Source organism: Odontesthes bonariensis, chromosome 10 (genome assembly GCF_027942865.1).
Source record: "Odontesthes bonariensis isolate fOdoBon6 chromosome 10, fOdoBon6.hap1, whole genome shotgun sequence".
Taxonomy (NCBI): Eukaryota; Metazoa; Chordata; class Actinopteri; order Atheriniformes; family Atherinopsidae; genus Odontesthes; species Odontesthes bonariensis.
In genome coordinates, this window is record NC_134515.1 from 21,016,698 (window position 1) to 21,041,153 (window position 24,456).

The window sequence follows — 24,456 nt, forward strand, 5'->3', positions numbered from 1 at the left end:
AATAGATGTGTATAATCTATTCATGATTGTTGCGCTTTTCCCCCTGCTTATGATCCTCTGCTCAGCACGCTTTCACTCTCGCTTGGTTCACTTGGTGTCTTGAGGACACTGATTTTCTGTTGTGATTTCTTTTTTTCATCCTCTTCAGAACAGATTGCATTATGTCTGCTGGGTAACCATCGCATACAATGTTAGTGTGTGTGTGTGTGTGTGTGTGTGTGTGTGTGAGAGAGATTTTGTACATTGCAGTGTACAGTGCAGTGTGTTTACAACTCACAGACTTTCAGAATGCAGTCAGAGAGTCACTTATACAGACACATACACACCCTGACAGAATACTGTCAGTAGCCCTCATTCAGTCAGTGTGTGCATGCAGTGACTGTCTCTATGTCTTCAGGTCCTGCCTCGTGCTATTCTGATGTCAGACAGAGCACCCTGACAGACAGATGCCACATCGTTCTTTATAAGTTTCCTTACGCCTCTCCCCCTCCCCCCACCTTTGCACACACTCAAACACACAAAGCAACAAACATTTTTGTCAAAATGTACTCTGTGGCCATGCTCCCTGAGGCTGCACTTACTGTGCAAGACCTCCACATATCCACCCTCTAATGGGGGTACAGGAAAGAGGGGCCAGACAGAGGAGAGGGGAATAAAAAAGGTAAGGAAGGAGTATTGCTTACAGTTCTGCTAAGTTTTCAAGCAGATTATTATCACTATTATTTAGAGTGAGGTGCTGCGTGTTTGTGAGAGAGGCGTGTGTCTGTGTATATGTGTAACTACATGAATTTGGTCGATTTGATACGTGTCGACGTTTGGAATCGGGTTCCTGTCTCTGTCTCTGTCTCTCTGGGCAAATGTGATGAATTCTCATTAGAACATTTCTTTTTTAAGCCTGTGTCTGGCCATGTGTATGCCTTGCAGTCTCACACATACAAACGCACTGACAGGTAAACACTACATGCAAACACACACAGACACACGCAAGCCTGAGATGAGAGCCACTCTGTGAGCAATGCTGGAATTAGTGTTTGTAACGGGCTTCAAGAAGACCCAAATTTAATCAACGCAACACACACTAGCCATTAACATGGTATCTGGCTCAGCGTTACTCTTAATATTGTAAGTTATGTGTGTGCATATGTGTACTTAGAATGATAATCCATTTACTCTCATATCCTGTACTACACTTGGTTTAATCAAGCACAGAAATTGTGATAATTGGTCCTTCATCTCCTACTCCTTTTACTTCTTCTCTCCTCTCCCTTTTATTTGCTCCACTTTCATGCAGCAGCATCCTGGTAAGGTCTGGGACCAACCTCAGCCTGCCGCATGCCCCTCAGTGTGGTGTAAGCACTCGTCTACTCTGGCAATGAGCTCAGAATCAGCGGTTTCCTTTTCCTTTTTTTTTTTTAATGCCATTATATTCAGATTGGACATGTGTTTTGTTCGACAAAATTATTTTAATGACCATATGAAAGTGCTTTTAGCTTTCTCTAGAATATTCATGAAGTTATTATTTCCTAATTACACCCAGTGCAATTCTCGCATAATGTTGTGAATCTATTCAAATTTTCACTAAAGCATTTTAAACCGGAGGCACTACAGATACTGGGGAAAAAGTCCATTTTAAACACTTTTTTTTTTCTGTGTTAAATCAAGTAAATCATGTGAGGTTTTTATCGATCAATGAAACAGGCTGTTGCATCTTGTGATACACGAATGAAGAGACATGCAAGAAATATACACGACTATAAAGGTGAAGGCAATTTGCTAATCTTGTTTAAAGTGTGAAACTGGATTGTAATGGCAGGCTTAATTACCCATTTGAGGGCTTTTGGGACACAGACAATTTCCGTCTGTAATATAATACGTGTATATGCATGCATGTGCGTGTATTTGTTTAATTGTCTTTCTGACACACACAAACACTCTAGGCATATCCTCATTCTCCCTGCATTCCCATTAGTTTAGCAGATAAAACTAACTATTGGGTTGCCATATTAGTAGAGCCATTCTGATGATCTCTTACCTTTCTTAGTGGGGAGCTATCATTTATACAGTAGAGTAGAGGTCTTCTAAATCAGGGTTGGGTAAGAGAAAAACACTGAGGTGAAAAAGATGCAGGGTGCACGAAGAGGTGAAACCAAAAAAAGGTGACAAGAGAAGCAGGAAAAGACAAGAATGGTTGTTGTGGATTGACACACCTGATACAGGGAGAGTGACATGTCAAACACTAATGAGGAGCAGATATATTCAGCGTGTCATTCAGGGGAAGATGGAGTGAAGTGCACTGAGCTGTGTGTGCATCTCAGGTTGTTAGTGCTGACATCGTGGCTGACATGTGTCATCTCCTGTTCACACAGGCAGAAGTTACTTCTCAGGATTTTCCGAGGCAGGCATTGACATACTTGTTAATTAATTTCATAAACACACACTTATGCACATTTTATCATACATTGGATCGAGAACCACTTCTCAACAAATCCTCCACTTGATCACATTGTGCAGATGTCGTGATTTGCATCACGATTTGCAACACTGCAGACCACTCCAGTGCATGCTGAAGATCATGTTTGAAGAGGCCAACGGAACCACATAATTTGAAAAAAGCAGATAATCAGCCCCAAAGTTCCCAAACTAGACACCCTCTTCTCCCCAGGCTATGCCTCAAGATCATGTCCATGAACATCACAAACAGAAACATTGATAAGGGGAAGTCCTGCCAGAGTCCAACATGCATCATAAGCAAGCCCGACTTTGTGCCGAGTATGAAAACACTTGTTTTGGTCATACAGGGACCTAATGGCCTGCAACAGCTACACCCTCACAGAATCTCCAGAGGGTTAAAGCCTTCTCCAAGTTCACAAAACATAAGGTCAAACTCCTATAACCCCCTCAGCAGCTCAGTAAGGATCTGGTCTACTGTTCCACGGTGAAAATCACACTGCTCCTTCTCAGATGGAACCTCCTGTCCAACAGCCAGGGGTAAACTTTCCAGGGAAGAAGTGGTGTGAGACAATAGTTGGAGCACACCGTCCAGTCCCCCATTTTAAAAATGAGGACCACCACTCTGGACTGCCACTCCACAGCCATTGTCTCAGAATCTTGTCCAGTCCGGGGCTTTGCTGCTGACAAGCTTTTTAACTGCCTTAGTGATCCAAGGTATGGGTATGTCTTTCTTTTGGCCACAGCTCTTGGCAGCCTCATCCCCAATGGAAACTGAATATGGCCCATTCGCCCTCAACCTCCCATGATACGTGCTAAAAAAGCTCTCCTGGAGGTGTGTTTTGGACATCTCATGGACAGGGGCCCCTGCCAGATCGTTTCCAGGTCACTGGAACCATCTGGGTTTACAAGTCTTCACCTCCACTGGATCTAGCTCACCACCAGGTGGTCATCAGTTTACAGCTGTGCCCCTGTTTTCACTTGGGTGTCTAAGACAAATGATCGCAGCTACAAAATTGAGTACGCTTTTGGACTCCTTATGCTTGAACCTGATATTTGCTACGGACAAGCTATAATAAATACCAGTCTGAAAGAGTCTAGCCTCTCTGAGGGAGTTTTGTTCCACAGCACAAGCTGTGCATTGAGGTTAGCCCAACTACTGTGCATCTAGTTTGTACTGCTCCATCACACACAGTAGCTGATTTTTCCATCTGGAGCCATTCTATCAAGGTCTTGAAATGTCTCTTTGTCTGACTCATCCCTTAGACCAATTTGTCCTCGAAGACCCTACCAGGCTAATACCTCCAATAACACAGCTCTCAGGGTCATGTGGTTACCTAAACCTTTTCACCGTGTTAAAGTCCAGATACTGCCAAGAATCTCTAAAATGATTGCACATAAGAAGCTAGAGTAAATATGAAAGCACCTTAGACCAACTATAACTGCTTATTTTTTATATATTTATCCTTCTGTTTGCATTTATCAATAATCTGCAAAGTGCAAATGCACAGTTAGCACAGATAGTCTTTGCTTTTTTACTAAGAGTTCAGAGTACTGAGAATTGGCTTAATATGATAAGACGCTTAAAGAGCTCAGTGCCAGTCAATAGCAGATTTTCTTTGAATGACCTTGACACTAAGAACCTCTGAACATTTCCCTTCTGAGTTGACAGAAAATACCATATTCCATTTGATTAATTTTTTAGCCTTGTTGTAGCCTTTGCATAACACTTTGTTAACACAGGCACCTACAGCTGCAGAGACAAGTACAAGATATTTCATTTAGGGTGTTGAAGACAAAGTGTGATGTGAGCTTGGTGCGCCCTCACACCTGATTTCATATGCCTGTGTGTGCATTAATAGGTTTTAATTTGAAAGTCATTATCAAAATGCGCTGCAAATCATACAGTTGTCTTTACTACAACAACCATTATTCTTATTTCTTTATTCATTATTCTTATCTTCCAAATTCAGTTGTACATAATGTGGACAGAAGATGTGCTAGTTCAAATATGTTTTCAGAGCAATTTGTCTGTGCTGCACGGTTTTGAAGCAAACCATGAAGCAAAGCATGAAATAATTACAAAACATAAAAAGCACTTCTTTTTTGTGTCCCCCCAGCACAAGTACAGAATAATATATTTTAGATGTGTAATTCAGGTGCATAACACATTTGTTAGGTGTACCTTTTTGAATGGGACATTGTACCCAGTAATCCGGAAAATAATATTTTGATGCATGTGTGTAACTCCATTGCTAATACCTCCAGCCTCAAAATGTGGACTTTATTGCCCGTTAAATGTGTTGCAACAGTTGTTTCATGACTACTACCTAAAATGTGGCAACAATGTATTCCATGTAGTTATTTTCATGTTCCTTGCTACAATTAAATCAGTGGGCATGATTACCTGCACATTTTGGTTGAGCTAGTTACAACTCAACTTCATTTAACTGGGCCACCATCCTTGTCGCAGTGTACATGCATGGGAGCAGAATCGAGTGATTGACTGAAGATTGCCTGACGCATCAATGCTTTGGACTATGTCTATGTTTAAAAAGAAAGACGTTCTGCGGCTTCTGATTTTCTCTATCTTACACGTAAGCATAGCTGAATTCACTGCGTAGACGTCTTTAAGTTGCTGGAACGATACTTTTGTCTGATAATAATATGTTATGATGTTAATAGAATCAGGATTTTATCACAGCAGAGTTGAAGCCTGGAAATGCTTTACATGTATTCTTAATGAGCTGCTTTTCAGTCACAGTTTCTAATGTCTGACTGTTTGACAGCAGTCTGACAAAAGAAACACAAAATGATGTGAATGAGGGCAGCTTTATTTGGGATTTCAGCTGTATTTAATACAATTCTTACACTATTGTTTTTGCAAAAAGATGTAACATTGGCACAAGTACAGAGCACACAGGCCCATTTGAGTCCAGTTAAGCATGTTTCGATTGCAAAGCAAATTGTTTTAGTCTGGTTTTGACAGTATCGATTTTATACAATTTCTATACTATTTCAAATACTATTTCACTTGTTATGTGAGTATTGGGTTGTCTTTAAGCAAGATTATACAAAATCTAGAGTTTGGATTTTTAATGAAACTTTGTAGAAAAGTGTACGTTGTCCAAAGGAAATGGTTGAGGATGCACGTATACATAGCTTCTTTTTAACCTTTCCTAGGTTCTACAAAGTGCTTTACATGTGTTTCTCATTCACTTTTACACACAGACACACATACTGCACTTCTCTTTACAGATATGCATTCCATATACGGTATGCAGCACTTTTAAAGTTCATGTTTTTTTATAAAGCATGTCTAAAACTACAGTTGTTGACCAAATTGCTATATATTGAAAAAAATGATTAAAGGTGGGGTCTGTGATGTTTTCTGGAGCATTTTTTATCATATTGTCTGAAAACCTCCTCACGACCCCATTGCACCCACTAAAATAGAATGTTTGGAAAAAAAACTAAATCTTTTAGTCCATTGTAGAGGGTGTAGCAAGAGGAAATGTCTGACCAATAGAAGTAATGATGAGAGTTACTTCTATTGGATTCTGACATGCCAATCAACCGTCAGCCCCCCTCACCCCTCCCCCCTGCGCGTTCACAGACTCGTGACTCGTTCATGTGTTTTGAAGGCGTGGTTTCGAGGGGTGGGCTGAAGGGAGAGGCAAGGTTGTGTATTTTCAAAAATATAGCTTGCAGGAACCGTTTTTCCAAGATCTCAGACCCCATCTTTAAGTCAGCACAAATAGCAAAATAAAATAGCATTAACTGTCATGGTCCATGGTTTTTGTGTCTTTTGGGTTCTTTGTCTTTTTCTCTGGTTTAATTATTTATTTTATTATTTCTTTCCTTCATTTACTCTGTGTTCTTGATTGGTAATTTGTTTTGAGTTTATCCTTTGTATTCTGCTTTTAGTTTCAATCCTCAGTGTTCAGATTATTGCTTCTGGTCATTACCCTTAGTTGTTCTCATATCCCCTGTTTGGTCCTTAGCTCTACATTCATCTGTTCGTTGTCAATCTGTCACAGCTGCAGTGACTCACTCATTAGTTCCCCATAGTATATATGCTCCTTTGTTTGTCTCAGTCCTTGTCAGATCCTTTCCCGTTGCTCACATCAATTGGTCTTAGCCGTTGTTCTTTTCTGCTCTTGTCTGGTTATCCCATTGTCAAGGTGTTTAATCATTTTGTCTGTTGTTTTCCAAGTTTAGTTCATGGTTTCCTGGCTGTTTGCCATGCCTGTGGGTTTTTGAAAAAAAAAAAAGACTTGAGTAATCATCCGTAGGCTCCACACGGCTCTTCACCATATTTCAGTCCTCCATAGATTTTCTCCACCAACATCACAAGATTAACTTAATCAAAATTAGTTAAAACAAAATTGAAACAATGAACACACACCAAAAATGTAACTCAAGTGGAATGAAAAATCTGCGAGTGAAAATGTGTTTTCAAATAAGACTTAAAAACAGAAAGTGTGGAAACTTGCCAAAGATGCAGGGGCAGTTGGTTCCATACTTTGGAGACTACAACAGCAAAGGCCTGGTCTTCTCTGTGCACCAGCCTCAAACTCTGGGCAACTACAAGCAAATGACCATAGATCTGCGTGATAGAGGGCACATATGGTTGTAAGAGGTCTGAAATATGCAAAAGAACTAGCCCATAAAAAAAAACTATCCTCCAGGGCAGCCACTACTGGAAACATGTGCTCATGTTTACGTGTTCATGTTAGCAGAAGCATAAATAAGCCTATTAAAATTGTTACACGATTAAAAAGAAAAAAAAAAACTTTAGATAAAAAGTCTCAATTTAACAAAATATATATTTTCAGCCACTGTTTCTCCCATTTAAAATCTGTATCCAGAATCATATTCAGGTGTTTTACACATGGTTTCACATAAGTTTTAAAGCCACCCAGATCCATATAGGAAGCACTGCAGACACCACTGAGTACAAAAGTCATTAATTCAGTTTTGTTCTCATTAAAATTCATAAAGTTAAAGGCCATCTAATCTTTTATTTCTTAGATACACAAACAGAGGTTTTAGTTCAAAAGAGCTGTCATGTGTTCAAAGGCATGTAAATCTGAGTGTCATCCGCAAAACTATTCAGATCTGATACATCTTGAGCTGAAGAAGAGACAGAGTCACCAAAGCTTTTGTCAAACTTAAGCCGTTCTAAAGATGAACTTTTCATGCTGACACAGTGTTCAGGGTGAGACAAAAGGATTTTTTGGTCAATTGTGTCAAACGGTGCTTTAACTGGTGCTCTAAGTGCACAGGGAAGACGAAGTCTCCTGAAGCTATAAAAAGAAGCTTATAAAAGATCATGAAATTTTTGATAATCTCTTTTTTTTTTTTTTTTTTTTTTTAACCAGGCTGGTTTAAGAACATGAGGGTGTAAAAAGAACTGTAACTGCACAAATACCACAATCTCCAGAATTTCTGAGAGAAAAGGGAGCTGTGAGATTGGTCTAAAATTTGGGGGGGTTGGCTTTCCAAGTTTGGCTTTAGGGGAAAAGGATGTACTACTGCTGTTAGAAATTAATTTGGAAAATCAGCGGGTGAGACAATGTAGAAAGGTGTCAGCAAATATTTCCAGAGTGTGTCCACTCACTCCCTGATGTTATGGATTCATACAGAGTTACACAGCAATGGCTGTAACATGCAATCCATTTTTTCTTTAACTTCCTGCAAAAGATTATCTGTTGATCTGGCATTCACATTATCACTAGTGTGCCTTCAACAACACCACATTTGCCATCCTTTCCTGCTGGAGGTTTAGCTTTCACTTCATGTGTCATGATCATGACTCCTAACCACTGCGTTTCTTTGTCCCATTGGTGGGAACAGAGGCCGTCAGGGGAGTATTATTGACACTGTTGTCCATTTGCTGGAAAAGTGGATCAACTACATCTAAGGTTACATTGTCAATATCTTTACAGGTAACAGTTCTGGTATACCCTTGGTCAATGCAGAAATACATTCAATGTTTGACAGGCACCGTGTGAAATCTGCTTTCTACTTTTTTAAAGGCTTTGCATTAGTCTAGTAGGAATAGTGAATAATAGTAAGATTTAAGTTTAACTCCAAATCTTATGACTGCGGTCTAAAAGTAAGATTCTCCGCTCCATTTCTTTAATTCCTGACAGATTTTTGAGCACCAGTGATCAGGTTTAAAGTTCTTATGCATGTTTTCAATTTGCACATTACAAAATGTTGATGTAAATTGCAACATTTACATGAAAATAAGTTCCTCAACTTTGGGAAATATTTGGTGCATAAGGAGAGCTTGAAACACATAACGGTAATCAGTTCAGACGCACTGAACGTGTTGCTCCCACGACTGACCAGCTGTTTCCTGCACCGATCCTGTAGGTCAGAATGAAAGCTGTGATTTTTCTTCTGTTTGTTTCAGAGAGCTTGCCCTGACAGTGTACCTTCAAGTGCTTTCTTTGGGGACTTTGGGGACAGTCTGTCATATCGTTTAACACGATGAATCGCACAATCCTTTATCCCACGAAGCCTGTCAGTACAAACTCACGTGCACTCACACGTGCGTACATACGCTCGCCTGTGTAAAAATTCACACAGTTATGGAGCTGTGAGGTTGAAAGGTACTCTCAATCTTCCTCTGCAGCTCTGTGTTTGTTCTGTTCTTGTGTGCAGTGTTATCTCTGACCAACTTTTCAACTAGTCACAGTTCACATTTCTCCCTCCCTTTCTGCTCCCATCGTTTCACACTTCTTACCTCATCTTCCATCTTTTCCAATCGTTCCCTCTCATCTCCTTTTCTCTCAAATCCTCCCATATATCCTCCCACTTTTTTTTACCTACTTCAAGGTTCAGACTGACTCAGTATTCTGCAGGTATTGTCTTTTTATGACATCTGAGTCGAGAACATTATCCATTGGCACAAGGTGAGGAAAAGGCAAAATAAGGACAAACACAAACTGGTTACCTACCTTGACACCTAAAACACCTGCTGTTATATGTACTGTTCTTTACGAAACTATCCAACTTTTTAGCCTCATGGGAATTCCTATTTGACTCAAAGGAAAGCATCACTTTAAGTCTCAACTTATCAGAATAAATTTTGGAAAAACAGGGATGTATCATGCAAGTTTACCTTCTGCGCTCCAAGTATTGAATCCCTCTCACCAAATGAGTGTTCATAAACAGCGCTTATGCACACACAACACCTGCTTGGTTATCAAAGAATGGCTGTTGGCAACTGCCCTGTGAACCAGCCTTGGAGTTTACTGTGCTATCCAGCTTTTAGAATAGTCAGATGTTACCCTTGTTTGCCCTGGCTGACGCCCTCTTTTCCAAGGCAGAAATAGCAAGCTTTCCTGCAGGATTTTGAATGCATTTTTTTTTGCATCGAATCAAGCTTTCTGCCACCAGAAGGGATCTACAGACGCATCTACATTTCTGGAAAAGCCAACAGAATCGCCCTCTTCTGGAACAGTTCTGTAATTGGTCAAAGTCTGTTGTCACAGCCAAGACTAGCAAAGGCCTAAATCAATGCCAAGAAGAGGAGATGCAGATTTTTTGTTGTCACTGTGACCACTTGAATGGCAACACACTTAAATGTCATTGCTATTTTGTGCAAAGATGTTTAATAAGATTACTGCCAATCCTAGTTTTATGGTGATTTTGTTTTATTTATTTGTCTATTATTGTTTCAGATAAAGTTCACCAAAGCAAAAAGCATTGTCTCTGCTTTTTGATCACTATTTCTTTCTGCTGTTTATATTACCGCAATGCAAGAGCTAGTTCATACAGCCATCTTCTGATGACACTACACCGCCAAACACTGCTTAAGATAAGGTTGACTGAAACAAAGTTTACTCCAAAGTAGTTATTGAAAAACATATGCAACTTGTGTTCCTGCTTTTTACTGTTTTTAAAGGATTGCTTTAGAGGTGTTTGGCACATGTTCAGAAACACTGCCATTGTTCCAATAGCCATGCTGAACTCAGAGACGTCAACAACAAAAGTATGAGGGTATAATAACAAATGTATCTTGAAAATCAAAGAGAGTTTTGAATGTCTGCACGGACAGTATTTCAGAGCAGGCTAAAGATAGTGTTCATAAATTAGTATCTTAGAAGTTATGGGCACTTTCTTCCCACAATACTCTCCTTTCACAACATGATAGCTTCACCTTCACTGTCACTGCGCCTTGTCATGAGAATGTTGTTGTACTTGCATAATCCTCTGGCCAAACAAGATTTTTGCAGTCCAACACTATATTCCCCTCGCCATCTCACTGGGGCATTACATTCATGCAGGAATGCACATTATGGACCCACATGTACACACAGGCACACACTTTCACACATTCATATCTGCACATGTGACATATCTAAAACAGCCATTGCACTTTCTCAGATGCACACGCTTATATGCGTGTACGTAGACACACAGTGTATCCCAGCACTCTGGATTAGGGGTACAGATTAGAGATTAGGGCCAGTAGTTGGATTATACAGTACTCTCCAGCCCCTCCTCCACTACAGGCCAAAGCATCTCTGTCCCTATCATCTACAATGGTGATGTCATACACACATACACACAGTCAGGATTTTACATGTATGATATCCATTTTTATTCCTGAATTGGCACCTGAAAACAGCCATTACCTCTGAGGGTTTTTCATCCTTTTTTTCATATTCTCATCTTTTCTCAGTTTATTTCAGTCAATTGCTTTTTCTGCCACTAACACGAACAACACAGTCACAAAACAATCCTCACAGCATTGTGTGCTCCCCTTATATTTACTATCTGGTGCAAAGTACCGTCTCAAATGTCCCATTTGCTGCAATCACATCCTGGCCAAGTGCGCGGACTAATCTTGACGTGGCCCTGAGCCCCACACAGGCAGAGGATAAAGTATAGGTATCTAAGAGGAACAACTGAAAAAAATGTCCAATAGGAAAGATTTAAAGCCAGGTATTTAGAGGAGGAGCAGGACCTTAAAGATGGATGACCAAAGCTACTAGGGAATCTGTCTCCTACAGTAGATGGAGTGTTTAAAAGATGTGGGTGAGGATTGCCTGAGGACTGTTATGAGAGGGTATATTGATTGTTGATTCACTATCTTGATCCTCGATTTCTACCTGGGCGTTTGGGACCTCCTGTGGGGTCACATGCTATTTCAGGGTGGACATGATAAGAGGGATGTGTTTGTAAAGTGCTTGCATGAACATAACAAGATTAAAAAAAAACTAAACCCATTCCCAAGATTGTATACTGGTTACTGTATAAACTGCAATTTCACATACAGTATTTGCCGTGTTAACAGTGGCAGTCACTATGAGGTAAAAAGAAGAGTCATTCTGAGAAATATTTTCAGCAAGTTTAAAAGGTCGTGTGGTACTGATGTAGGTCAGAAGATTAATCAAAACTAACACACAGATACACACACACAAATGCAGACTGCAAACAAACAAGACATTCCCCCGTCTTTAAAAGCGAGTGCTGTCAGTGTTACTGAGGACACTTGTGATTTCCAAGGAAGCCAGCTGCTTTGGGGATGCAGGGACGCTGCCATTTACAAACTAAGTTTAACTTGAACTCGACAAACGTAGCCCAGAATCTACAGACTTTAGCAGAGTGGAGAGAAGCTTAGCTGGAAGCTTAATATCTGTTGGCAAGGTTAGCATGCAACCAGACCGCCAGAGAAGTTACTATCCAACCTCGTTGAAAATTGCCTCGCTGTATCAATGGTTCACCAACGTACAGTGAGATATTAAGACTATTAGTGATGGCACCCCTTGTTGCCTCTTTGACTTGACTGAGGTCTTTCACAATGTTTCATCAGTAAGTCTTCTCCTCTTTAACATGCCAGTTCACTGTTACCTGAAGGTGTTGGAGAAAGAAGAGTCATATTTAGGCCTTATTTTTCCCATGTGGAGAATAATCAAAATGTCTTTCTCTTTCACTGCTAGGTGAATGCCGTCATGCCATTTGGGTGCCTTGCCCTGCGAGATGGGCGGACTTACGACAGCATATCTGATGTCACAGACAAATATGAGTTTGGTCAAGTCCTTCGAGCGTAAGTACCATGAAGCTTTATGCATGGGTTTCTGTCATCTTTCTATCCCTATCTCATGGATAATTCATAGTCGTATGTTTAGTCCTCCTGGTTATTTTTTTCTTACTTTTTTAAACAACTCAATGAATTATACAAATTGCACAATTTTCATTGCAGATTTGATTTTGTATAAAACGCATTTGGATGACCAAAGGAAAAAGCTTGAGGCTAGAGTGTGACAGATTTGACATACATGTTTTTTTCAATTAAAGCCTTAAGAGATGCCTGAAAACCCTTATCCTGTCAGTTGTTGACACACTTTGTTCAAAGACTATCATCAGTTTAAATGCTCTGTGACATGCTTCTATGATTGCCAGAAACCTGTGAAGTACACTGTACTTCCTGAACTGGCTGAAACGGACTATTTTCTCCTCATGCACATCCCTTAAAACACCAGAGAGTTACACACACACTGACCATATCCACAAATACCAATCAGTGTAAGAGACCATATGGCAGCAGCAGCATCTGGCCTTTGAGATTTCTGCTCCTCTTTTATATAACACGCACACATAGTCCCACACAGGCATAGAGAAAAACATATCAAGTCAGAAATGAGTGCCTGCATTTGTCATGTATGAGCTCTACTTAAAAAAACTGTTTTAAAAAAAGGAAAGTAAAGGTAGTAAAGCACTGCACTGAAATTAAAAAGTGTACAGGCCATGTGTGTTTATGGTTTTCTGTTATCAATGTCTTACTCTAAATGCACTTCTACGCACAGCAAAACAAGCAAACAACAAAAAATGAACTCTTTTAAGATGTAGAACCATTGAATAAACACTGGTAGTGCGTATATTGGATTTTAAAGATTCATTATTAAATACTGCAGTTTAATTTTCCATTACACTGCTTTTTAAAATGCAATTGCATGATGGAGTGTGTGCCCTGAAGGCTAAAGTCCACACTTTGCTCAACTGAAGGCAGCAACAGATCAATTGCAAACCTGTTATTTACAACCTATTTATTCAACCTGACGACTCTCCTCCCAGTTAAATTGCTTCACTGTATTTCACCAGGACTCCCAATGTATTTTTGAAATTTTTTTTGCATCTCCATTTCCTCAGTATTGCTCAGAAGTGAGTTTTAAAAATAAATGCATAAATTGCTAAGCATCATTCATTCTGACGCATAGCCATTTATTTATTCCTTTCTGTTACATTTACCGTTTCTTATTATCTTGATCTGTCGGTGTTTCTGTCTATTTTTTTTTTTTTTTTATTGCATAGGAAGGAGTTCTGTGAGCTGTGCCTGGCAAAGGACAGACAGACAGACAAGGTGTTTGTCTGTAAGAAATTCCTCAAGAAGGATGGCAGGAAAGTCCGCAAGGCTGCCAAGAACGAAATCATGATCCTGAAATTGTAGGCAATCAGTGTGTGAGCAGATGGATGAATGGTTGAGCTATTGAGAATCTTGAAGAGAAGAACAATAAGAGGATTTTTATGTATTCAAATTCCAACTGTAAACATAACTAGACAGTAATGTAAGGCTCATGGCTCATGCTTTGTGGTGTTTGGCTTTCTGGCTCTTCCAGGGTCAATCACCCAAATATCCTTCAGCTGATAGATGCATTTGAGACCCGGAAGGAATACTTCATCATCCAGGAACTGTGAGTATTTCTTGTGGCTTTTTCGCCATTTTACTTTCCTGTGGAAACATTCCTGATAATTTGTATGTGTGTGTCTGTTTCTGCATTCATGCATCTTACACACACAACCGCATCAGTTCAGAGGTGGGAACTGAGTCTTTCCTCTTATTACTGTGTGCTCTGGTTCTCCCCTCAGCAACAGAGGAAGGTGTTAGATTTGATGAGATATTTGCTCTCAGTAACACTCAGCATTACTCAGTGGCCCTGAAGCACTGCTTTGGAACAAGAGAGTCTCTACAGAGATTGATTCACCAGAACTTAACCACTACGCATCACTTGTGACGTTTGCAACATCATTGATTGAACCAGAGTAGACAAAGTATTTCAGTTCCTGTATTTCAGTAAGGCAAACTGCAGCTTTCATCTTGTTGAAAGCTATATGGGACAATGACTTCCATCATTTATCTCCAAAGTTAAGCAAGTCGTTTAGAGTCGGTGAGGGTTGGGTGCCATCTTTTTTAGTTAGTTATGTTTAGTTATTGACTAAACATTTGACGATAACATTTTTACCATGGGAGTAAACATCGGCTGCACTAACTCCTGCAGACAGTGCTCAGATTGTTTTTAATGTAGGCCAGCAAAAGTAAAACACTTTACTGATGGACAAAAAAAAACACACCACAGATGTGGCGTTAAAAAAAAAAAAAAAAAAGCTTTAAGTGATTGAAAACTAGCATTTATGTTTACTAGTTTATTCAACATCGTGTGTACTTAGAAGTCTACGTGTGTGATTGCATGTTAGTGCCACAGGAGGAGATGTATTTGACTGGATTCTGGACCAAGGAAATTACACAGAGAGAGACGCTTCCAATGTTATCAGACAAGTGCTCGAAGCTGTGGCGTACATACACTCCCTCAACATTGTCCACAGGAACCTGAAGGTACATTTACTCTGACTTTCTACCTCTCTCTCTGCATTAAGGTATGTGCGTACCATGATTTATGATTAACTCGGTGGGGACTCCAAACCCAACTGCACTCTAACCCACCAAGGCTTCAAGCTTAGACTTTTGTTGATATTAACATTAGGCTAAGGGACTAGAGAAAGTGTGATCTCAGGAAGGAACCCCTAGAGGGATAGCAAATCAAGGTGTGATTTATGCAAGTGTGCGTGTCTGCGCATGATCTGACAATAACGATTTTTAAAATAAATTGGTGGCTTACCACTGGTAATACAGGAAGGACAATAACAAACAACTCGATAGCATGAGTGGAACTCTTCACCAACACGTCTCGACGAGCAATATTCAGTATTTAGTCGACAGAATCTCTGTGGAGACACATAGAAGCATCATCTCAGTTATTGACTAAACTTCTGACGATAACATTTTTTACTATGGGAGTAAACATTGACTTTATGGCTCAGAACAATCTCTAGTGACCCTAACTCCTGCAGACAGATTTCTATCTGTAGCCCTCATTACCGGCTTATTGTGACCGAGCAGCGTCATCTCTCTGTCTTTAGACTCCCTCTACTGGTGGAAGCTGAAATTTTACATAAGTCTTCATTGTTTAAAGTCATACAGCATGTCATGTAAACTGAGTTACAATGATATATTCAGATAAATCTAAATATACAGATCAATTCCTAAAGTCAAGCCATGATGCTTCTTTGGGTGTTTTTCTGACCATTTTTTGTCAAACCCTTTACCCTGAGTGTTTAGCTGAATGTTTCATCCTGTTGTAATTATGAATCTGGTGACTCTCTGACTTTGGAAAGACTTGGATGGTCTTGCTTAGAGTTTTTGCTCGATATATAATCTCGATTTAAACATAGTTGACATGTAAAATCAGAAATAATTTGATTTAAAGCCACTATCACCATTCAAAAGTTAATCAGAAAAAAACACACAATTTTTGAGGAGCAAGTTTCCTTTCTTTACATCAGTAAGGGCAAGCAAAGACTCAAAACGTGTAAGTATATGTATGGTGGTGTGAAAAGGTCCGGTGGAAATTGCTGGGGGTTTTTTTTACACATAGCAACAACATTTAATCCCCTTTTGAAACTCTGCTCAAAGATGAACATTTGCTTTTTCAACCATTTGTCCAACAAAACCTAGATCCAGTATTCCTTGAAGAAAAAAGCGGTCACATCCTTTGCCTCAGACACTAACTTTGAATGCTGAAGTAGAAATGGCTTCTTCCAGGTGTTATATATATGTGCCACTTTTTTAGATCAGGTTGCTCATAATGCTGCCCATTCCTCCACTGCATTTTATTCATTTTGCACTGCCTGTTAAAAGTGCCAAACAGAATTTAACGGTTTCATGAGCTGAGAGAAAAAATACAAAAACAACACTTTTAATGACTTTTACATGGTAGGAAATATCACGAGTGATATTACATCACCTGTCACCTCTGTGATGATGTCACCTCTGGTTAAATAATAATCATAACTATTGACTATTTTCCCAAACCAGTGCAAATCATTCAAATTGGATTAATTCATAAATTAATTCAAATATGCATATTAGTAGAGTGTAATTCTGAACTTGCACAATAACCTTTCAGTCTGAAGAACAAGGCTTCCATGTATGTTTGTGTGAGAATACTTATCTCTGGTTCTCCTCTTTATGTGTAGCTGGAAAACCTGATGTACTACACAGAAAACAACCATAAGAAAGTCGTCCTGCGAGATTTCTACCTGTCCAAAATTGAGAATGGATCCATCACAGAGCCATGTGGAACACCGGAGTACCTGGGTAGGTGATGCCTTGTCGATGTGTACCATTGGTTCTTTTCTGTTTTTACCATCTCACATCCTCTTCTGCATCTGTAAACAAGTGTCACCTGTTGTGAATTTAAGTTTGGGCACATACTTTACCTTTTTTGAGTTCTCTCCTATCTTGTGCTTTGGATGATAATAATCTGTCCAACATAAACTCTTACAGTGAAACATGAAACCTAGAAAAAACTCACAAATTGCACTGAACGCATCCAACGTTTTCCCTCCTGCAGCTCATCTGCACCTAAGCTCAGCTCTCTTTTCATCTTGTCTCAGCTTCTGTGAGCTGTCCCTCTCCTCTCTGCCTTTCTGAGTTTCTTTGCGAGGGCAACTTGAACTGCTGATCTGTGCTTTTGGCCAGTTTTCTGCAGTTAAAGGCCAGGGCAGTTATTCATAATGCTGAGTTGTATAATTAAACCAGTAAATAAGGAAAGCGAATAGAGGCAGTGATGGAAAAAGGAATGAGAATAAGAGAGTTGAAATGGGAATCAGTTTTGGGGGGTGGCTGTCCAAGCATCTTGCAATTAAAAATGTGCTGGTCTGAAGGTTAAATCAAAAAACAAAAATCGTTTCCTCTTCTCATTAAAATTCTCTGTGGCTGCTCTCTCTTTTCCTGTCAGCTCCTGAAGTGGTGGCTCGTCACCGATATGGTCGTCCTGTGGACTGCTGGGCCGTGGGTGTGATCATGTACATTCTGTGAGTCTCCATCACTAATTTTAAAACCTATTACTGATATAACAAGAAGGTTATTGTAATTCCATGGGCTTTATAAGTAATTTCCAAATTATATTTCCAATATAAGAATAATTACCCTTCTACCTTCTTTTGCATTTTATTTTGTGCAGCTTATCCGGTAATCCTCCTTTCTATGATGAAACAGAGGAGGAGAACACTGATCTACATAATCGCATCATCTTCTGTCGCATTGTTGCTGGGGAGTTTGAGTTCGATTCTCCGTACTGGGATGATATCTCACCAGCAGGTGTTTTCTTCCACCACACGATGGCACTAAACACCCACTTCAGTTTTCTAATAGACTTTTCCATAAGTAACATTAGTTTAAAAGTGCAACTGAAAACACATCTGGTATCACCGTGGTCAAAATGCATATTATAGATCTGAATCTTCATGTTCCAATGGGTAATTAATAGTCATAGCTTTCTCGGTTATTTCTGAAAACTCTTCTCAAATGACACACCATTTAGTCTTTTGTTGCTCTTTCTTTTTCAGCTAAGGAGCTTGTCTGTCGACTTATGGAGGTGGACCAGATGCTAAGAATCACAGCACAAGACGCGCTTTGGCACGAATGGTAATATCTGTGTGCATATTCACAAAAGCACAGAGATTTTTGACCACATCAGTGTGTATTTACTGTTATGCTGTCTGTCATCTGTGTCAGGATTGCTGGAAATGGTGCTTCAGAGAAGAACTTAAAGGATGGTGTGTGTGCCCAGTTTGAGAAGAACTTTGCAAAGGCCAAATGGCGGGTATGAATTCACTCCACTTCTCTTCTTGCGGCATGAATTAACAGTAACAGTTTGTAACAGTATGACTAAAAGAGTAAATGGAAGACAAACAGGACAAATGCTAAGGTTTAATGTCCTTTTAGCTCATTACACTGCTCTGCAGAGGTATGTTTTTGAAATAGCAAATAGTGAAGTTCATAAGGAGATCCAGAGGTGTGAATGCTGAAGACAGAGAAGGAGGAAGATGGCAGTGTCGACCTGGCAGCATATGTAACAGTTATAAACCTCTTCTTTCTTTCCCCATGTGGTTCCCAGGAGTTGAAGGTATTGTTTTTCATTATGGGTGAGAGTAAAAGGACAGGGCATGAGGAGAAACTCAGATTTAGTCTGGCATGATTCAATATTGGGACATCTTTCAAAATGTTGAACATCCCCATGATTTAAGTTGGGGTCCTTACAGGTAAATTTGTTTATTGAAAACTAACACATTCATTTGCACATAAACTTAAGTCAGTCTTGAGATGTGTTGATCATGATCAGGCTGTTGAAGCTCTTCTCAAGCTCTGTTCCTGCCCACTATCACTACCTGTCCCAGAAGAGATCCATCCTCTCTGACCCACTTTTCTTTAATGGATAAGACCCAGATGTTCAAAGTGGCCTGCTCTGCACCTTTCCTACTCCTCATCTGCACTAGTCTGTGTAACTAGATTGGTTAAAACAGGATAATGCTTAGCAGAGGGAAAGAAGTTTTATTCATTTGTAGTAATTGCTTCGGTGTAGATAAGGAGAGGGAGAAATGGAAAGGATATCAGGGATGTAAGCCACTGTTGACTGTTGAATTGCAGTGATTTGATCTGTAAGGCCCTCTGGTATTCCTCTTACACGAATCCTGGCTCATTGTCCCATACTGTTGTTACATTCAAGTCACGCATAAAGAAGCTGTTTTGTTGAGCCAAATACAGTGGCTTTTCACTTAGTGAATTCAAAGGAATTCAGCTCCCTGGTTTAAAAACAACTGCTAAGCTCACTCATTGTCCCAAACTCCTTTAGAGTTTGTAGATCGAAAGGAATCAGATAAGTGTAAAATTAAAGGGGGAAATTTACACATATCTGTTTATCTTTTCTGGTCCATAAGCAGTCAAAGAGTTTCCTGGGGAGAGTGAGTCTTGAGATTGATTTCAACCAGGGTACAATGTCATAGCATCCTGGAAGTAAACAACTGGCACTGATCTTTTTCTTCACCTCACACAAATCCCATCTCAGTGCTTTTTTTATGAAAATGCTAAATCATGGTGCCTCAACAGCATTTTGTCAAACGATTGTCTCGGAAGCTTATTTTTTTTCCATAACCAACTCTGGTATCAAAGTTTTTGTTTTACTTCTAAGGAGGGCATAGTCCCTATAAGTGTTTATGAAAATATAAATATACTGTAAATCTATTCTCTACTGTGCTGCCATCCTTATTTTTTGTCACCTCTGTTTTGCAGAAAGCAATCCGTGTCACCACATTTATGCAACGACTGAAGAATTCAGAGGCGCTGATTGACAGTTCAGCGGAGGTTCAGGGCAGTGAAGAGATGGGAGATGGTGAAGGAAGTGTTTCCCAGGTGACAAGTGATGAGGGAGAGAAGGGGACAACTGATGGAGGGGTGACCTCAAGTAGTGTGTCTTTAGAATTTACTGTTGAAAATACACTGGCTGGTATGAACCAGGATAAGAACAATGTTAAAATTGGAGAAAAACATGAGGAGGTAAAGACGCCCATAGGTCCATCTGTAGGAACTTCTCCATCAGATATTCAGGACCCTCTCAGCCAATCAAATTCAGTCCCCAAACTTACACAGGAAGAGCTTAATAAGACCAGTTTAAAGAAAAGAGCACTTGATGGATCCAGAAAAATTGCTGACAATTTGGGTCAAAATAAAGTTGTTCCAGAGGTCAAACAGACCCCTGTGGTGAAACCTGAGTCCTCAAATCTGTTAGAAAGTTCATCAGGCACTAATCTTGACGGAAAACATAGATCCACTTCCCCTGATCCAAGCAGCAAACGTAAAATGGCTGCAACACTTCATGGCCCTCCACAAACAGCATCTGCTATTGCTTCAGCCTCGCCAGAGAAGAGACCAGCCACCCAAGGAGTACAGAGGGATGATACTGATGGAAGCTGGTGTCAGACACAACTGCCTGAAGCAGTAGCAGAGAGGTCAGTTGTAGCACAAGTGACTCCAGTCATGGGGTCAGGAGCTGGGGTAGATTTAGGACTGGGAGTTAGGTTAAGGGGTGATGCTAGTCCTTTAGGTAGTAGGGATAACAATGCTAGGAGAACAGACAGATACAGTGCTGAATTTAGCATAGCTAGAACAGGTGCTGCATCAGGACAGGGTTGTTATGCAGCAGGCAGCTCAGCTAGTTTGGGCCGTCATGCCACACCGTACAACCCAGAAGCCATGGCTATGGGGATAGGAGGGAGTTACGGGAGTCCATACAGTTCCCTGTATACAAGTGGAGGAGGAGTAGGGATGTATGGGACTGGTCTACACCATGCAGGAGGGGGGAGCAGCGCCACAAGCGATTGGCAAATGGACAGTGTGATCGAGCAGATAGAAAAACAAATGGCCGCTGTGCTTGAGAAGATTGAAGGAGACATGCCTTCACTGCTTGAGCAAATCAGTGACTGTCCTGCTGAACCACCACGTGTCAGGAGCACACACACGTCTCCTGCCACCTCCCGTGCACGTTCCACGCAATGCTCTTCAGCCTCAACCACTCCTCCACCCCTTCCCACTTCTCCAAGACCTGCGTTGCCATCGCTCCCTCACCTTGCCATCCCTCCTCCATCCTATCCCCCACCCTCTCCACCCACACAAGCCTCACCCCAGGCTGTTGGAGAGCAGGGAGACAAGGACAGACCGAGGGGTGCTGCTAACTCCAGCCAGTCACCAAAAGCTGGAATGGGCAGGGGTCTTTGAGGCAGGTTATGGCACAAATGCAAAAGCATCCGAAACACTGGATTTACAGTTTAAACTTGAGGGTTTAATGATTCTGTCTCGCCCAGATGCACCATCCACTTGCTACACAGAAGAAAAGTAACCGTACGATGTGGTTTGGTTTGGTTGTGCTTTTATACCAAATGACAACCCCTATGGCGTTCAAATGCTCTCATGAGTGGAGTCAAAGCAGAGTAGAATGCAACATCTCTCTGTGTGACAGCTGCAAAGATCAAATCAGATCCAGATGTGTGCCTCAATGTCCACCACAATCAAATCATTCAAGAATAGCCTAGCATTTAGCACGGTTTACAAATGATCAGCCTAGACATGTTAAAACAGTGTAATACAATTAACTGTCATTATTAAGGGATAACAGCTGAAGGGGTTCATTTGCATTATTTTCTATCCGTGTATTTTCTATATTCACTTTATTCAGTTCAACGTCGCAGGACAGAGCTTATCACTGCTACCATTGGGCAGAATTAAGGACATTATTACTTTGTTGTTATGGCTGAGGGTGGTGTTACTTGGCTGAAAACTGGATAGTACACCCTGGGCAGGTTGCCAGTCCAACACAGGGCCAACACAGAGACAAGCAACCATGCACACTCGCCCCTACAGTCAATTTAGAGTCACCAAACAACCTGACACGCATATTTCTGGGCTGTGGGAGGAAGTCGGACTATCCTGAGAGAACCTATGCATGCACAGGGAGAACATGCAAAGTTCACATAGAAAGGCCCTAGCCAAGTTTTGAAACCAGGAATGTGAGGTGACACTGCTAACCACCACGCCACCATATAGACCTATTCTTGATCAAGTGTAAATATATATATAGAGACTCCTGATTCTTAGTTTGTTTGTTTTGTTTTCCAGGATGTAAACTTCCTCATGTCCAATGTGGTACTTTTACTTTTGTCAAAGCAGCTCATCCCATTTCTATATTTTTATTTATTTTATTAATGTGGCTCTTCAGTCTATTGTGAAGCTTGGAGTCGCACACTTGCACAAAAGCATTTGAAACTGAACAAATCAATCGAGTCCATCGGCCTACAAATTGAGATTTGTTTAATCTTATGGTGAAGTCAAATTTGAACTGTCACTCATAGTATTGTGAGTTGCTACACATTGTTGGGGAGCTGAGAAAAAATATTTAGTTGCGAGATGTTGTATAAAAGCTTTGCAATAACACTCAAACACACTTTTTTTCCGTTCTGTTTCAAAAGTTCTACAGAAATCTAGCCCTCGTACTTTGTTTTCATATTTGTCTAGTTTTGTCATCTCACCTATTTTGGTAATGTTAATTATTAAACTTTCCTGTCTATTTGCTTAAATTTATCATATGATAATGTCCTTCTGAATTTCATTCTGCTTTTGGGTGTGTGTAATACCAGATTCTGTGCTATTCTTCTTAATTAAATCACCATTATTCTGTTCCTATGTAGACTGTACTCTGTTTGCAAGTCTTTCAATAAAAGTAATACAATTATACTGTGTTTCAAATTATTATGCATGTGGGATTTTTATTTTTATTTTTTTAAACCCCCTTGTCCTGTCCAGCATTATGGCAGCAGAATTGTAATCTGAATACCGTTTATGCCAACCACATTTGCTATGCCAAGGTAAGCTTTATGAATGTAAAGCTCCCCTTGATGCCCATCAACCCCTTATTTATTTATTTATTTTTGATACAATACTTAACATGTGATAGTGCCGAACCGGACCGGGGGACAGAGAGAGAGGGAGAGCGAAGAAGGAAAAAAAGGAACAGAAATATGAAGAGACAAACATAGAAAACAATGAAAAATCAGACAACCAGCTGCTACACCTGTAAAAACAAAACTGAAGACAATCCACGGCTTTTGTGGGGAATCCAGCCTTAGAGCCATCAGGAGCACCTGTAGGCAGATAAGCAGAGAACAAACACACAAACAAAAAAAAGCACAAGCAGCAGCAATCACATATAATATAACTGTGGATACAGATTACCGCATGTAGGATTTCAGTTAGATCAACATTTTGGTGGTAGGTTTTCTGTGGAAGTTCATGTCTATGTTGTTTTTTCCTGTCTCTTTGGGTCACTGGTGAGCCAAATTAAAGGGAAACTACTTGAAGAGGTTGCTCCACATTATTAGGCAAGTCACAGTTGTCATGCAGTATGGGAAAAAAGAAGCTTTCTGCAAATAAAAAGCATGAAATAGTGCAATGCCTTGCCAAAGGACTGAAAACAATCAACAGTTCATGGAACTCAAGCGAGATCATCATACTGTTAAAAAGTTTGTGTGTAATCCAGAGAGCAAACTGTTCAAATTGTTCAGATAAATGTATATCAATGAAAGTTACTATAAGGCAAATGCATTGTACAAAGAGAGCAGCTGCAGTGAGCTGCAAGCAGGTGTTTGAAGCTGCCAGGGCAGGATCCTCCAGGCTTGCAGTTGTGCATAAAGCTGAATTTTGGCCACCCCTAACCAATGCTCATAAGAAGAAATGTTTGGCACAGAGATACATGAAGATTCATTTTCAAAAAGTTTCCTTCGCTGATGAATGCAGTGCTACAGTGGATGATGGAGGGAGTTCGGGATGGTTGGTGGATGGCCACCATGTCACAACAAGGCTGCAACGTCAGCAAGGAGGTGGCAGAGGTACGTTTTGGGCTGGAATGTTAGGGAATGAGATAGTACGCCCCTTCACTTTCAATCGCATTGACTATCAAGGGAAAATTAACAAAAACAGCATATGCATAATAATTTATAACACACTGTAAATTAGATTTTGAATTGTTTCATTCACAGATAGATAAAGAATCTGAAAACGTGCCACCTTCAAAACTCTTTTGCCATGTAAATGATGGACTGAATTACGGCTGTTTTATGTGTGTGTACATACATGTGAGTGTGCACGCGAGCATGCTTATAGAACTAAACTAACCGTTACGTGATAGACTGACCGTTACCCAAAGATTTTCGCGCAGGTCTTTTATCACGCACTTACTACAAGCCCCATATGGCATTGCGTACGCTTTGGATTGGTCCAAACTTGTGAATGACGGGGGTGAAAAAACGTTACTTGTTGTA

The 24,456-nt window shown here is 40.3% G+C and overlaps 1 protein-coding gene across 1 annotated transcript in view; it reads left to right on the forward strand.

The window, feature by feature from the left end:
• camkvl (CaM kinase-like vesicle-associated, like) overlaps window positions 1-22,873 on the forward strand; it is a 40,598-nt gene extending 17,725 nt beyond the window's left edge. Inside the window, exons 2-11 of the mRNA XM_075476846.1 lie at window positions 12,411-12,517; window positions 13,783-13,914; window positions 14,088-14,162; window positions 14,944-15,082; window positions 16,783-16,903; window positions 17,547-17,622; window positions 17,772-17,908; window positions 18,157-18,235; window positions 18,326-18,413; window positions 19,880-22,873. Coding sequence (XP_075332961.1) covers window positions 12,423-12,517; window positions 13,783-13,914; window positions 14,088-14,162; window positions 14,944-15,082; window positions 16,783-16,903; window positions 17,547-17,622; window positions 17,772-17,908; window positions 18,157-18,235; window positions 18,326-18,413; window positions 19,880-21,361 — 2,424 coding nt within the window. The 5' untranslated portion in view covers window positions 12,411-12,422 and the 3' untranslated portion in view covers window positions 21,362-22,873. The remainder of the gene's footprint in view (window positions 1-12,410; window positions 12,518-13,782; window positions 13,915-14,087; window positions 14,163-14,943; window positions 15,083-16,782; window positions 16,904-17,546; window positions 17,623-17,771; window positions 17,909-18,156; window positions 18,236-18,325; window positions 18,414-19,879) is intronic.
• The last annotated feature ends 1,583 nt before the right edge of the window (window positions 22,874-24,456 follow it).